We start from the raw sequence: 17031 nt of genomic DNA, 5'->3' as shown, positions 1-17031 counted from the left end.
ATGGCCAATAAGCACATGAATAGATGCTCATCATCACTGATCATCAGGTAAATGGAAATCAAAACTACATTAAAATACCACCTTCCACCCATTAGAATGACAAAAATAACCAAAACAAATAGTAACAAATGTTGGAGAGGTTGTGGAGAAAAAGGAACCCTCATACACTGCTGGTGGGAATGCAAACTGGTGCAGCCACTATGGAAAACAGTATGGAGATTTCTCAAAAAATTAAAAATAGAAATACCATATGACCCAACCATCCCACTACTGGGTATCTATCCAAAGAACTTGAAATCAGCAATTCCAAAATTCCCATGCACCCCTATGTTCATTGCAGCATTATCTACAACAGGAAAGATGTGGAAGCAACATAAGTGCCCGTCAACTGATGATTGGATAAAGAACATATGGTATATATATATACCACGGAATATTACTCAGCCATAAAAAAGGATAAAATCATCCCATTCACAACAACATGGATGGACCTTGAGGGTGTTATGTTAAGTAAAATAAGCCAGATAGAGAAAGACAATCTCTGTATGACTCCACTCATATGTGGAAGTTAAACATGTAGACAAAGAGAACAGATTAGTGGTTACTAGGGGAAAGAGGAGCTGGGGGTGGGCACAAAGGATGAAGTGGTGCACATACAACACTACTGACAAACAATAATGTACAACTGGATTTTCACAAGGTTGTAAACTATCATAATCTCAATAAAAAGTTAAAAAATATAGTATGCATAAAACATAAAATACAAATACAAATCCCAAATATATTCCTCAAAAGTAATTTTCTTACGATGATATATGTCTATAACTCAGTGAGGTACCAGTAGAAAGTGGTCTCAGTTGTAAAGTTGATTTTATTCAAGTTAGGGAAAGATTTGTTCAAATATTCAGTATGAAGGCTAGTAACATTCAGGAATAACGTCTTGGCAAATTATGTAGAAAAACCTGGAAAATATCCTGAACTCATTAGCAAGCTAATCCTAATATGATAAAAAATGTTGCAGGTTGACAGAATCTACTAGAAAACTTATGTAAATGTGTATTCATATGAATGTTAAAGTTGAAAAACACAGTTGTAACATACATTAGTTGATGTTCAAACCATTCAAATCAAAATTTCAGCCTTAAAAATTCCCATGGAAAAAAATTACTGATTTTTTTACAGAGCATGGGTAACTTCAGGATCAAAAAAAGCATTTTATACTTGATTTTATTGACCATAAATCTGACTTTGCTAGCTTCTTTTACACCATGACAATGAAATCTCTGTATAATGCTGGTGTGGCACACAACTGATACCCAACGCGAGGGAAATTTTTACATTATGTCTTCTTTCTATGTACATGTTTTTTGAAATGTGATGGATTCAAAACATATCACTACCCACTACTGTATTTACCATCTTCTTCAGTCAATACATGTATGGGTGCACTCCGAACTCCTTCACCTTTGAGGGTACTAGCAGACACTTCAATCATATATTGGGTATATTTCTTCAGTCCTAAAAAGAAATAGAATAGATAAGTTGAGACTTACAAATTATCCTTTAATAATATGCAAGAGGCAAACTGTGAAACGTCTCTTAGCAATCTTTCAAAAGTAAAACCTAACTGAAAATGTAGTTCTTTGGCATAGCAACTCTCATTATGAAGACAAACTGATATAGGATAATGTGTAAAAGGATTGACCTAGTGTATTCTTTCATGTGACCTGCAATAGACTCCTAGCTTATTTAACCAGAAAACCAGAATTGTCATACTCTGTATAAAACTAACCACAATATCCCACAACTAGAAGGACCTGCAACTAAGATATACAACTGTGTACAGGGGGAGTTTGGGGAAATAAAGCAGAAAAAAAAAATAAAACTAATCACACTTACCATTTGTAATATGACAACAAGCTAATACTTTATGGCCACTCTTTCAAGATAAAAGTAAATATCTAACATGATTTTTTTTTACCTTTAATGCTCTGGGTCAAAGAGGTTGTATTTAGAGTTCTTTCCTCCTTTCCATCACTTCTCTTGAGATAAATGGTATATTTGTGAATGATTCCATTGGGAGTACTCGGGGGAAGGAATGACAGCTCAATCTCTCCAGAGGAAATATTTTTGTAAGTAATATTTTCTGGGGAACTACCAGGCACTGAAAAAAACAAAAGTACACATGTATTAAACAATTTCATCCAAAAAATCTATTCTGCCCAAGTTCTCACCCGGGTGCACTAGGATATGTATATATGAGCATTCACTAGAGTGTGATTATTACATCCATCTTAAACGGAGTAAGGTGTAGGTAAATTACAGCACTTACAAGTGTATAAGAAAAATTTCATCTTAAAAGAAAATTCATACTATGATTCTACAGAATAATGTTTATAGGATGATATTTCTTACATTACAGAACATGAATATACAAGAAAGAGGATGGAAAACATTTAAAAATTAATTCTGCCTTTCATTAATAATAATAATAATATGCAAAAGCTGAATAGATTAGTTTTTGCATACAAGATCTTTGAAAAGGCAATATACCTCTCCTAGAAGTAAGGCCTGGGAAATAACGACCTAGGAGCAAAGCAATCTCCTAAAGGTACAGAATGCAATTAACTAAAATATTAGTTTTATGTGTCTACCAATGTTCTTATTGTACTGAACGCAGTGGTCACAAAATGGTTCTCTACATATATACAAATGCTAATACTACACGTGGGATTCCAATTCTGGCAAAATGTTGAAATAGATAATCCAAACTGAATGGCTATCTTAATTAAAATAATTAAAACTCTGTATAAAATTAAAACATTTTTCTCGTAAAGAATTGCAGAGCTGACAAGAAAGTTAGAAATCTGTACTAGCCAAAAAACAAAAGCAAAGAACAAAACAATATAAAATAAAACAAACAAAAAACAAAGCAAAAGGAGGAACCCTGAGATAGAAGCTGATAGTAAAGCCAGTTTTGCCTTGGAAGGTACTGGTTAATCCTGGTGACTGTGAGTTTCTGTATTAACAGCATGGAATGCCAGAGAGAGAAGATAAAGCCTTGATCCAATAGAAAGTTAAGGAATATCTCCACATGAAAAGCTGGAACTTTAAAAGAAGGCAATTTCAACCAGGGCCGCTATACTGGACAACTCTAGGGCCCCCCTTGAATTCTTCAGCAGAGTGCCACAGCATTCAATGCGAGTGGTAACTCCTGGACTTGTGCAATGTGGTGCATTCACTCTTAGGGGATGGAGAGTAAGACGTAAATCCACCAGGAAAAAGAGGACAGAAAAGAAACTTTTCTCCTGCCACTCCTCTGGATGAAGACGTGGAAAAACAAGAAAAATTCTGGAGGTTTGGAAGTACAAGACCATCTCTCTGAGCCTATGTGGTCCAAATCCATGGCAGCCATGCAGCCTGAAAAAACCTCTACTTCAGAATTTAAATTAAAATGAACGTGTAATCCTGAGTTGCAGTTATTCAAAAGAAACTAGCAGAAGCAAACATAAATCTTCTCTGAAGGAACTCAACTTCATCATGTCACATAAATTCCCCATAAGTTTCAAGGAATATGAGCTCACTGATAAAATCACTAAACACACGAGCAAATCAGGCACCAACAGATAAAACCAGCAAAGAAAATGGAAAAAATAACACGCACTCACACACACACGCGCACATGCATACATACAGGCCAGTCAGACTTCAAAAGACTTCAGATACTGAAATCACCAAAGAACAAAAATACAAATGTTTAATATATTTCAAGAAATCGATGAGATTTGAAAATATGAGCAAAGAATGTGTTAGATAATAATATGCATTATAAATAAGCAAGCAGACTTGAAAGAGAAACAGACAGACCTTCTAGAACAGAAAAATAAAACATTAAAATTCTCTTGATGTATAAAAGTGCAGATTAGACAGAGACAGAGAGAAATTTAGTGAAAAAGATGACAGTATTGAAAAAAATTTCAAGAATGTAGTTCAGAGAAGGAAAATATGGAAAATGCCAGTTGAGACATAAAGGATATACGGAGGAGGTCTAAGATAATGGAGAAAATAAGGAAGAAGAAATACTTGAAGGGATAACGGCTGAGATTTATCAGCCTTGTTGAAAGATATCAAGGTTCAGAGCAAGGAATCTCAATAGGAAATCCCAAGCAAAAATTTTTTTAAAAAAATCATATTTAGACACATCATTGTGAAAGTACAGAATAGCAAAAAAGAGAATATCTTAGAACCAGAAAGAAGACAGACCATCTACATAGAAATGACAATTAGATGAAAAATTGACATCAATTGAAAAACAACTGGAATGCTATCCCCAGAAAAATTAACAAAAGCAAAATAAAAACACATTCAGACTGTCAAAAACAGAGAGAATGCCATCACTACATCCTCAATAAATGAAATTGTAAACAATGCACTTTAGGCAGAAAAATACTTATTGGAGATGAAAGATCACAGTTACAAAGATAATGGTTTAAAAATTGCCTGCATAGAACAATAAAAATAATGACTAATTCGGGGGTTAAACAATATAAACTAAATATGTAAATATTATTGCCATCATAGAGTCCTGCTATAACATTCTTCCCTTTCAAAAAAAAGAATTGAACCTTTTTTTATTGGCATTGTAAATACAATGGATATAAAAATTGCCACTAATAAATTTAGCAAAGTAGAGAAATAAAATTCAGAAGCTTTGAAACTGTAGATGTCATGCTCCCCGTCCCAATTGTTTCCTGTTATTGAGTGTATTGCATCTAAGGAAGACTTATTAGAAAAAACTGACATAAGAATGTTGATATTTCTAAAACTTTGGGAAGTAGTGTAATTCAATACATAGTGTGATGTAGGAATATATAGGAATATAATCCTACTTTCCCTCTCCAAACACCCAAAAATCTTCTCTAGTGTCTTCCCAAGCCAAGTCATTAAATTGAGGAAAATCCTCAACAACTACTCTGAATGCTTTCCTAACCTTCTGGCTCTAAATGAAGAAATCTTGGACCTGCTGAGAACACTACATCTTAGTCCTCTTGGGTAACAGGTAGCTCTTTGGTTTTCTCCCGTGATCCCTATGATCATAAGGCCTTGGAGTTGAGTGTTTGTATATATTGCTCCTCTTCACCATATCCAGATCTTTTCTCCTTCCTTCTTCCTGAAGAACTCTATATCTACCCTTCCCTAAGAAAATCATTTAGTTACTCTGCTGCTTCTTCAAACTTCTTACAAATTTTATTTCCTGGATGATTGACTTCCTCTCTACCTCTCTTAGAGATGGCAACATTGATTCAAAAGACCTGTCCAATTCCTTAGACTCTCTATTCCTTGATTTCCATAATTCCAATAAGCTTTTCCTCCACCTCGCTTCAACCACTAGCTGTCATGGCCACACCCAAGACCTTGTGATTACCAACAACAGCCAGTATTGCCCTCTTTGGCAACCACCCCCTATCTTTCTAGCTTCTTCATCCTGTACTGCCTACCCAACAATTCTTTGACCCTCCTCAAATCTTCTCTGTTCATCACCTCCGCTATGTCCTCATCTCACTACTTACACAGGTTGGAGTCCATAGTCTATCACCACATTCACTCTTTGGCAATCTCCATCTACCCCTTTTTCTATCTTACTTCTCTGGTAAAAATCCCAATTTCAGTTAAACGGAACTCAGTTTTGGTTCCACATCTGCAATGTTAACAGCTGAACATATCTGAATAAAATACCACTCCACGCATACTAGCCTCACTTAAATTTATAACTTCAAATCTCGAATGAATTTTTTTTCACTACCTGGCAGTCTATATTTTTTTTACTTAATTCAGTCTCCTACTCTGTTATGTGTTTTCACCATCTTCCCTCTCTACAAACATTCAATATCCCCTCCCCCTCTTTATTCAAAGCTGATAAACTTGCCCCTCATCCCACTGAGAAAATAAAAACATTCAGAAGAGGACTATCTTGTCTTCTTACCACCAATTTTCCTTTAACGGCCTTCTCTCCATACTTCTTTCCAAGGCCTAGCTGTCCACTTCTACACTAGATTCCATTCCACTGATCTAGTCTAGTCAGACTTTAGACTTGAATTTATTCCCTCCCTGTTGTATTGTTATTTTTTCTCTCTTGATTGAATTATTTCTATCATTGTATACACGCAAACACACACACATTCTATCACAGTAAAAACAAGGGACTCTTGATTCCCCTCACTCTTTCAGCTTTTACTCCATGCTAGCTTCCACTTTATATCAAAATTCCTCAAATTTTGCCTTTTCTTATTTTCTCCACTTTTTTAATCTATTATTCTGTCTGAGGCCCACTTCAGTTGGGCATTTTCCCCACATTTTTTCCCATGAAACCCACTGTTGTGAAGTCATCAATAAAGTCCATCTTCATCTTGCCAAACCACCACTCAGTTGCATGCCCTCATCTTACCTCACTGTCAGCAGCATCTAACATAGGAAATAAATTCCTTCTACTTGAAAATCTTCATTCATTTGCCTTCTAAGACATGACCTTTTCCTGATTTTGCTCCTACTTCACTGGCCACTTCCTTAGGCCTTGACTGGCTCCTCCTTGACTTCCCAAAATCTATGGTCATATTGCCTCAGGACATATTTGTATGCTTCTTTTTATCTCCATCTACACTCTCTGACTTGTGACTTTATCTCATCCCTTGACTTTGAAGACCAGAGATATGGTGATCCCTCCAAATTATGTATTCAACCCTGGATCCTTTCCCTGAGTTCAGACTTACATATCCAGTTGACTTCATGACAGGCACTTAGATATTTCAAATATGTTCAAAACAGAACTCCTGAATTTCCTCCAAACTGACCTCTCCCTCTGACCTCCCCATCCAGTAAATGGCACTGTCATTCACCCAGATACTCAGACCAAAAACCAAGTAGTTAATCTTGATTTTTCTCTGTACTCTCACATCCAACATATTCAGTGGTAAACTTCTAAAATTGCAAATCATATCATTTTCTTGTCTCATAATTCTCCAATAACTTCCCATTAAAATTAAACTCCAAACTTCTTAGAACGGCATCCAAGAATCTGCATGTTCGAACTCTGCCTGTCTCTCCTCATCTGCTAATTCTCTTGCCATATCTCATACTGCTCAAATGACAGAAGTGCTCAGCTCTTCCCCAACCATATAAAGTGTTTTCCCACTTCAGGAAGTGGCAATTGCTGTTCCTCTTTCCAGAACACTTTTCTTCCTTAACTTCATCTAAGTGAATTCCACATATTATTAATATCTCTAGGCAAATAGAACTCCTTCGAGAGGCTTTCTCTCAGTCCTCTATCTCAAATAGCCTGCTCACTACTCTATAATTCTCTCTCTTCTTTTCCTGATAATTTTTCTTCATGAAATTTATCTCTACCAAAAGTCATATATATTATTTGTTTCCTGGTTTAGTTCCTGTTATCCTTCTTAGAATGCTAAGTTCCAAGAAGGTAGGAATGTTGTCTTATTTACTGCTGTGACTACAGTGCCTGGTACAGTAATAGCACTTGATATGGAACCCATACAAATCTGTTCAGTGAATAAATATGTTCAACATGATACAGAATATATTAAAAACATGACAGAAACTCAGGGCTAAGGAAAATAAATAAGATTGAACTTAATAGCTCTTTAAATTGCAAGAAAAAAAGGAATTAGTGATGCTATGCTCGAATTTTAGAACTCAGTATAGCTTTTGATTTTGAAAACTTCTCATTGGAATTTGCTAAGTCATCCCTCTCTTGAGTCGCCTGCTACCACCACTAGTCAGGCTATAAATACGCATTCTTGCCCCAGGCTTGCATTTTTGTTCATTTGTGCTTAGAGGATGACCACAGCTGGAATCTTCAGGGAAAATAAAGCAAGACAGACTTGATGACTTACTGATTTTTGGAGATTGATGATGCCCTTAGAGTTTTCTCAAATAGCATAATGTTTCCAATTGTAGAAGTATTGTATAAAACAGACAACTCATGAATAAAAAGTAATTGCTATAATCAGTTGGAATAAGCTGAATCTATTTAAAAACTAAAAATAAGAAAGTATTCAGTTCATGTTGATACTGAAATAGAAAGTGGGAAATTACCTTGCGTAAGCCAAAAGATTGTTTGTCATCCATAGTTTTAATATTATGTAGAGAAATTAAGAAATTCTATTAATGAATATAATGAATAAAAGTAATATAAATAGTGAATATATACAAGGAATATAAATAACTCTATACAGTCATATACAAAATTGTGGTCAACATCTAATTTAGTATCCTCTAGTGATTCTTGCCCCAAATCAGATATATTCAAGGAATTTCATTAAGGGTTTACTGTAAAGAAAGGTATGTCTTAAAAAGGAAAGAGAATATATAGATAGTTAGATAGATCATCAAAGAGTAATTTGTATGACAACTTAAATTTCTTTATGTGATTACTGCAACCTAAATAGGAGAAAACACAAATTAATCTCAAGTTTGTTGGTAAACTGTACATTCTACACTTAAAACAGACACACACTCACACACACACATACACACGCATGAGATCAATCTTGTATTGATCCTTTCTGCTTGAGCACAAGAATACTATACTTCTAAGCATTAGTAAACTCTGATTCCTAAACCAAGATAAAATATTTCAACAAATAATTTACTCTTATTTGAAATTAGCAGCAGTAACACATTACTGAGTTAGCACATGCCTCAATTTCTCATGAAACAATATTGAAAAGTGGGCTCTTGCTTTTTATAAGAGTAGAGGTTGTTTCACTGTCTTTGATAAGAATATGAACCCTGGAACAGATAGTGGCTCTGGAGCACACCCTACTTCAAATGACACCTTGAGACTCTACTTAAAATTCTAGCTTCCTCTTTTGCAAAAAAGAGCTAAAATTGGTGGCTCAGTAGAAGCAAACACGATCTAGGAAAAGTCACTAGTGTAGATTTCATTGCCCACCATTTCCATCCAGATGGAGAATGCACAGACTTTGAGAGTACCTAATTTAGGACAGAGAGCTGGAAATTAGGCATATGGGCATCGAAACCTATGCCCTATTTTTAGGCGCCTTTTGCTTCAGAAGAATCTAGTGACAAGATGACCCAATTATACCCAACCAAATGAGTGGGCTAGTGAGCTCTGGCATGAATTGCTTCCCCTTTCTCTTTATTTTTCATGCTAAATCACGAACACTAAAATGGGGTTCAGGAGGCTTACTTTCAAATCCCAACATTACCTCTCATCCACTATAACTTTTTAGTCATTTTACTCATGTTCCTTGGTCTCCTCATCCATAAAATAAAGGGTTCTATGTGTTTTCTGACACTTCTGAAACTAAAGTTCTCATTTTAAATGACATTTCAAGTTAAGTTCTTATAGTCACTTAAGGTGTACTATCACTCCTTTAGAATTAAGCTCAGACAATAAATAATGAAATGAAAATTAAATTTACTTTTTCAATAGTAAGTAAAAGATTACATGCATGTAATAATTAGCAAATAACAAAAGACTCAATCATTGAAATAAGTGTTCTTGATGCTGTGACCACTTAAGTAGTCAAGTATTTGAAAGCATTCATGAATGTAGTGATTGTTTAAGGTCACAACAGGATCTTTGAAAGTTGTTACTTTTCTTCCTCATGCTGCGCAGAGCCGAAAAAGCAAAATATCACTGCAACAATGAATAGGAAGGTCCTGCATATATTTTATAATTTACCAGTTTTATTAATGGCTTCCAAAACAGCATGTATTTGTGAAGGGAATGGGCGTTACAGTCAGATGGATTTAGGTTCCAATTCCAGCTTCATCACTTACCAGCTGGGTGACCTTAAGCAATTTAAACACCCACCAATTAATATGAACTTTAGGAGGGTGGAAATTCATTTCATTCTACAGTGCTATAATCCCAGTAGCGCCTGGCATATTATAAATTATTTGTTGGATTATTTGCTGAAAAAATAAACCTCTCAGACCTCAGTTTTTCATTAGGAATGAAGATAATACCTTAATGCTTTATTCTAGAATTAAAAAGACTGTGAAAGCCAATAGCAGAGCATGGTACTTTGTAGGTGCTAAAAACCTGTTTGGTAGATGCTTATTTCTTTCCTTGACCCAGTGTAAAAAAAAAAAATGCAGTTAGGTAAAGAGTAGATATTTTTCTCAAAAATACTTATTTTAAGCACAATATTTATAAAAGCAATGAAACATGGCCAATATATAGTTAACATCAATTAGATTTCACCATAAGGGATAACTTATGATGATAAAAAATGTTCCTTTCATTACTCTCTTACTCCTGCAATTACAACTACTGCCATCCTCTATGAACACTTTTGTGCCATCTAATTTTATTAATTTCTGTGGCCAGTCTCTAGAGGATACTTTTGTTCAAAGGTAAACTGCTTTATTAGATTCCTAGATCTTCAAGGTCAGGGACAGGGCCTCACATACAGCATCTGGCTGAACCATCTGAAATTGCACATATTTGGCCATTTACAATGTATAGAAATAGCAACTCCATATGGTTCAGCCAGTAGCTAGTCAATTAATGTTTATTTTTTTGAATATAGAGATAAAACAGTAACTTTACACTTAGTTCTTAATTCTCATCTTACATTATAGAGTTGGCCTAAGAATGATGCTCCAATATATGATTATAAACATACTATAAATGATACACTAAGATCATCAGACAAAATGTCTTGCTACATGTTATTTGCTCTCACATCACTGAAACTGAAACACAAGTAATTCCTTGCTCGCGTCATTTCCTTTAGATGGGATATGCCCTCCCCGCCCACCCAACAACCTTGACAATGTCCATTCCACCTGATTCCCTAAGAATGCTAGCTCCTCTCTAAGGCTTCTCCAGGCATGCCCTTTCTGTGTGCCCCCACTCTGGGCCTCTATCTATCTTCATGCCTCGTTAGAGTGTAGGAATCTATTCTTATGGGTATGTCTCTCCTTTTACCGAATTTGAAGGTAAGCAGTTACTCAACCCCAAATTTGCAGGTACATTGAAAGGATCTTTGGTTTATCAAGGTCTTTCATTTGAAAAAACATCACTTATTTTTATTTTGGAGTTCCCTTATATGTAAATCAGACTCTAAAAATTGGTATAGCATAACTTTTCCCATACTTTAGCAGAAAGAGCAAATTCCTGGATTATACAAACAGAATAATAAGAAATTTTAGCTTACGTAAAATACAAACAATATGGCAGTTGTCAGCCATGTTTACTTCATTATTATGCTATTTTTGTGTGTGTGTGAGGAAGATTGGCCCTGAGCTAACATCTATGCCAATCTTCCTCCATTTTGTATGTGGGATGCTGCCACAACACAGCCTGATGGGTGGTGTGTAGGTCTGTGCTTGGGATCCAAACCCACAAACTTTGGGCTGCTGAAGCAGAGCCCACAAACTTAACCACTACACTACCAAGCCAGGCCCAATTATTAAACAAACAAACAAAACACTTACCAGTCTCAGAAGTCCTTACAGAGAGTAAAGATGATAACTGGTTACCGTGACCAAATCTGGTATATGATCTTACAGAAATGTTATAGAGGGTGTAAGGTTTTAAGTCCCTTAAACTTATGCTTGTTGTTGAGGTGTTCTTCATAAATAGGGTATCTATATTTTTATAGAGCACTTCGTATGCAACAATAATCCCATTGGGTTTCTCAGGTGGTGACCACTTCAAACTTATTTCACTTGCAGTAACATCAGTAACTTCAACATTTTGAGGTGATGACTCTGGTTCTGGGGGAAGAAAATCAAATTTTAAATACATGGTTTTTTTCATGCCTGTTGCTTCAGACACTAAAGGCAGTAAACACGTAACACTACTTGATTCTTTTTCTTAAACTGCACCTGATATTCTTACCATCTTCTGGAGTTCTCACAAAGATGTCATTTTCTTCAGACAAAGAACTTTCTCCAACACGAGTTGAAGCAGCCACTCTCATTTTATATTTCGTGTATTTCTTTAACCCTATAAGGACAACAGGCAATTTGTTTAAAGTCCTTAAAATAACATTCTGGGATTAGTGCCATTTGACACAGGACGAGTGAAAATTATTTCTTTCGGAGACTGGCTCTCTAAATTAGCTTACTTATAATCCCAATCTCCCAAAATTCCTTGGGCTGAGGGACTCCATGTTGACGATGTTTTAGTTCTTTCCTAAAATACTAAGGTGATAATCTGAGGCTGAAAAGTAATATTTGGCACACTGCAAGGAAAATAGTTGACTTGGCACAAACACTATGTCAGCTGAATTCCTTCAGCTGATTTTTACATACGTTCATTCAAGCCTTCAATACTGAGTTATTTCCACGAACCAGACATAAAATTCCCTGGGTTAAGTATATTCCTATGGTACATGTGATCTGATGATTTTATTTCTTTGTGGATAAGTATAGTTAAGGGAAAACACACTCAATCAAGTTATTTCTGCAAGTGTTTTTCAAGATATCCATGGCAGCATAGCACAACAAAATCTGGAATGATGCCACACGTGTCCTGCAGTGTTTCAGGCCTACAGGGATGTGCATTTTCCATCAGAACAGGAATGTTAACAACAACAACAACAACTGTTTTCTACCTGTTATGAGAAAGCTGTTATCTATAGTAGTCATCTGGAAGGCTCGGTTTGTGTCCAGTTCCATTGCATAAATTGTATAATGAGTTATTTTTCCATTGGGATATTCTGGAGGATCCCAATATAACAAAATAGATGAAGAACTAATATTTTTATAGTTTATAATTTTAATGGAGCTTGGCACTTGAAAAGAAGAATGAACAATTAATATGAATGAAAGGAAAAGTTATTACAATGTGCAAAAGCAATATTTGCAGGTAATTATTTCAAAGGAAATACATTCTTACCTTGCTCACTTGTCCTAACATTGAGAACCGTTGGTGGTCCTTCCCCCATGATGGTGAAAGCAGATACACTAATCATGTGCTCAGTGAAAGGCACAAGTCTCCTGATAACGTAAGACAGCTGTTCGGCAGCAATGTCGGTGATATACTGATTCCTTGTAGTTCCTACTGGAAATCATATTTTTTTTAAAAAAAATGTGCTTACCTTCACAATCAAAATCACTTTTGCTCACACAGTGAAATTTTAAACCCGATTTCACATTATTCATTAATTTTTCCATGTCTCTTTGATATGAAAGGTATCTATATAATTAATAATAGATATGCTGAATATCCCCCAACAGTATCTATATTTGTGCTCATAATATAGTTTTGCTGGTTGTTAAACACTATCCTGGAACGTGAGATTCCAGTTTTGAGAAAATATAACCTTCTAAAAGATACTGGCTAGGGATTTTTTCTTAAGAGACAATTAGGCAATAATATCAAATCGAAATATTATAAGTCAATGTTAGGTTATAGTATGAAAAATTATAGAAATGAGACTTTTATTTGGACTCAAAATTCACCATGCCTTTACTAAGTCCATTAATGCTTTCAAGCAAGCATGCTTGGATAACTGACACATAAATAGGTCTGAACAAGGATTTCAAATAATGTTAGATTTTTTAATTTATTTAGAACTCGTGCTTCCAACAATGTCAATTAGCAATTATGCCAAACTTGAAGTATTTAAGGAAACATCTGTGTCAGAAATCGTGGACCTGTTAAATTTGAGCCTTGCCTTCAATCCTCTCTGTGCAGGAAAACAGATCAGTAAATGAAATAAACATATATAGAATGTAATGTGATATTTTTGACTATTTATATCATCAGTAAAATAATATAACACTTTTAATGTGAATGGGACTAATATCAAATCAGAGAAAAGACAACGAAAAAAATATTCTTCTCACTTAGCATTTTAGAAAAACCAGAGAGAGAATTTAGATCTGTGTCCTCTAACCAAGTATTTTTAATTTGCCCCATATGACATTCTCCTTTTAGAAACAATAAGATCCATTGACCCCGAAGAGCAAGTGTATACACTAATGACATCACCACGTCCTTGGGTCACCTACACCTGTTTATCACCCCATGCACTGGAGTTGTAACTTTCTGACCTATTTACCTTTAGTGACATTTGAAAACCTATTAGTCAAAAGCTGCAGAGAGTGCGAGGCTTGTAAATGATTTGAAGATATGTTAATCCCTTCCCATCACACCTGCTTTGGCAACTGTAATAACTGATTGTCTATGCAGCTTGGCCAGAGACTCTAGGGTGCTACTTTGTCTAGGAGGAAGGTCAAACGGGTTAGGAGGGGCCAGCTCCCGCCTGTGTGGCATTTCCATTTGCTGCACAAGGTTATCCGACAGTTAAAGAAAAAAATCTGACTCTAGCCCATGAACCATCAATAATTTGGCTGAACTCGAAGCTAAGGTTCACCTCTGTGCTGGCTAGTACAGCTAGCTGGCGGTTGAAATATACTTCACAGAGCATAAAAATGTACCTACCAACTGTTGAATGCTGGTCTTCAGCTCTATTCCTCGCGGGAAAGTTATGTGGATGACTGTTATAAATAACTGAAGCAAGCGAGTACAGGTCAGAAGACATCTCTGCTGAACCCTCAAATAATCCTGCCATGAACTCTACTGTGTTCACAGTTTCTGGAGCCATGGGGTCGTTTATATACTGCAATTAAAATTAGATATTTACAGAGACCATTTTTGACAGCTACACTTAATAATGGCTTCACTCAAGTACTAGTTTAAAAAACCAGTAATTTTAGAATCACAGTTTTTTAAAACATAATATTATTTTCATGACATTTATCTTCATTACATTCCAAGACGTCATTCTGAAGCTACTAAAATCCTGCATTATTGTAACACCTTGTGATCACTCCTATACCTTAAGAGACCAATACTGTATTGTGGGAAGAAGTAGATATTTGTTTTTGACTTGAGTTACTTTCTTTCTGGTAAAATTAGACACACTTATGTAAAGGTTTCATGACTAAAATATTTTAACTGCTCACCCCAAAAAAGTAAGTGTTCTAAGCATACTGCCTTATTAAAATGTGCTTTGCTTTGCTGTCTATATAGCTTCCTTTGTATAAAGGTGTGAGAGCCCTGCATGCCTGCATTATTGATACATGTCAGTAACAATAATTCATCTAAAATCAAGTGAAGTCACAGACATGAGCAAACTGCATGGGAATAGTTTTCAAATAGGGATCACGGAAGACCTGCCCAAGGCTCTGGACTCAAGGAATATTTTAGGTAACTTTGATTGTTCCTAGATCCCATAATGTACTTCAGACAAGTCAAGTTCACCAAAATGGTAAACACCGAAGTGAAAACATCACGAGCAGATTACAGATATATACAGTAGAGGTTTATGTTGGGACAAAAGATGACTGTCCCCCTTCTCCCTCTGCACACAGCATAACTGACTGAAAGAGAATGAGAAAAATGTGTTTTGGCCAAATAATATTAGATATTTTGTGTAGATTGTCAACGTTGGAAATGAGGCTAAACATTAATCAAAGAAAATGTTGCCTTAAGAGACTTAACAATCAAATGCGATGTGTGGACTTTAGATTCTGATTAGAACATACTTGTCAACGTAGGCTTTGAAGACAATCAGGGAAATTTGAATATGGTCTCGGTATTAGATGATACCAAGACAACATTAGTAATTTTGTTAGTTGCGATAATGGAATTATTGAAGGAATTTAAATGTCCATGTTTTATAGAGATTCGTACTTAGGCATGTAGGAGCAAAATGAGGTGAGGTCTGTACTTTATTTTAAAATACATCTGAGCAGCACCAACGACAACAGGAGACAGCTGAGGCAAGAATGATAGCATGTCGGCAATTATTGAATCTAGGTAATGGGTAAATAGGGGCCCATTAGATGCTTTTACCTACTTTTGCACCTGTTTGAAATTTTCCAAAATAAAATAGTTTTGAAAAAAAGTGTTGCCAGAACAACAGTCTTTTTGGTCAATTCTTTTTCAAGTTCTGCTTCAAACTCACCTCCAAAATCTTTTTTTAAAAAAATAAAATTATTCTATTCCTTCTCAATTCCCTGCTCTCGTACCCTCAGAATTTATAATTAATTCATAATACAGGTTTTATTTATTTATAAGTTTTGGTACACCAGTCTTTCAATTATCTTACATGTTTTTGGGTTGTCTTTACTCCTAGAGCTAAAAACAGGGTTTTTTTTATTCCTTATTAACACAAAGAACTTACTATTTTTTAAAAAATAGTAGATAGGAAAAAAACCTCAGGAAGGCAAGAAATTTTAAGGTAGTTTACTTATTTAAGTATCTACAAAGAGAAGTCATTTAAATATTAACTTTTCTGAGACATAAAAGAATGGAGAAGAGATCCAAGGAAATCTCTAGTTCCCCAAATAATATTTATAAAGTAAAATTATCTAAATCTTGTTACATCTTTAGCTAGAAAAGTATTGTGATGAAATGCAGGGGGACACCCGTAAGATTTACTCTAAAAATGTGATAAAGAACTCCAGATAGTGAACTTTATATGGGACAAACTAAAGATCTTGTATCTTCCAACAGCACACCAGCTCTGCCTCTACAGGGAAAGCAAAGTGGGCATGAATCACAAACACATAATTCAGAGATGCTCTGGTATTCCAGTCAATAGTTTATGTCCAAACCACACAGCTGTTTCCACCATCAATCAGACACCCTTTGAGAACCTACTGCCTACAAAGCCCTATAGAAGGTACAATGAGGTAGTACAAAGAACTTCCCCCTCGAATATGATTTTTGCATTAAATGTCTCAATATTTCATACCTCATGTCAGATAAATTATTGAGAGTTAAACCATGGCATCCCATCAATTAACTAAGTTAAGCACCTCTGTTGACAAACTGCTGTCTCAATCTAAGAGTTGACCTGAGTGATGCTGACTATCTGAATTCCTTCCAAATTCTGGTATTCATTGGAAAGACCCTCCCTAACTAGGGCAATGATTTGACATTAGTTTCAGAACAATCCAGAATATTACTAATTATCACCAAGTGTGCCTTGTTGTGAATATTTCTCACACTTTGCCTCT

At 35.4% G+C, this 17031-nt stretch overlaps 1 protein-coding gene across 3 annotated transcripts in view; it reads right to left on the bottom strand.

Annotated features, from left to right (window-relative positions):
- PTPRQ (protein tyrosine phosphatase receptor type Q) overlaps positions 1–17031 on the bottom strand; it is a 206777-nt gene that overhangs the window by 143732 nt on the left and 46014 nt on the right. For 2 of the 3 annotated variants that reach the window (XM_070254641.1, XM_070254642.1), the window contains 7 exons: positions 14447–14624; positions 12896–13057; positions 12612–12791; positions 11894–12001; positions 11488–11769; positions 1982–2164; positions 1417–1518 (listed from right to left, as the gene is read on the bottom strand). In XM_070254641.1, coding sequence (XP_070110742.1) covers positions 1417–1518; positions 1982–2164; positions 11488–11769; positions 11894–12001; positions 12612–12791; positions 12896–13057; positions 14447–14624 — 1195 coding nt within the window. Of the gene's footprint in view, positions 1–1416; positions 1519–1981; positions 2165–11487; positions 11770–11893; positions 12002–12611; positions 12792–12895; positions 13061–14446; positions 14625–17031 lie in introns of all 3 variants that reach the window. The other variant, XM_070254640.1, reaches the window with a different exon arrangement.

This window comes from Equus caballus, chromosome 28, assembly GCF_041296265.1.
Source record: "Equus caballus isolate H_3958 breed thoroughbred chromosome 28, TB-T2T, whole genome shotgun sequence".
Taxonomy (NCBI): domain Eukaryota; kingdom Metazoa; phylum Chordata; class Mammalia; order Perissodactyla; family Equidae; genus Equus; species Equus caballus.
This window is presented reverse-complemented; position numbering and strand designations above follow the sequence as displayed.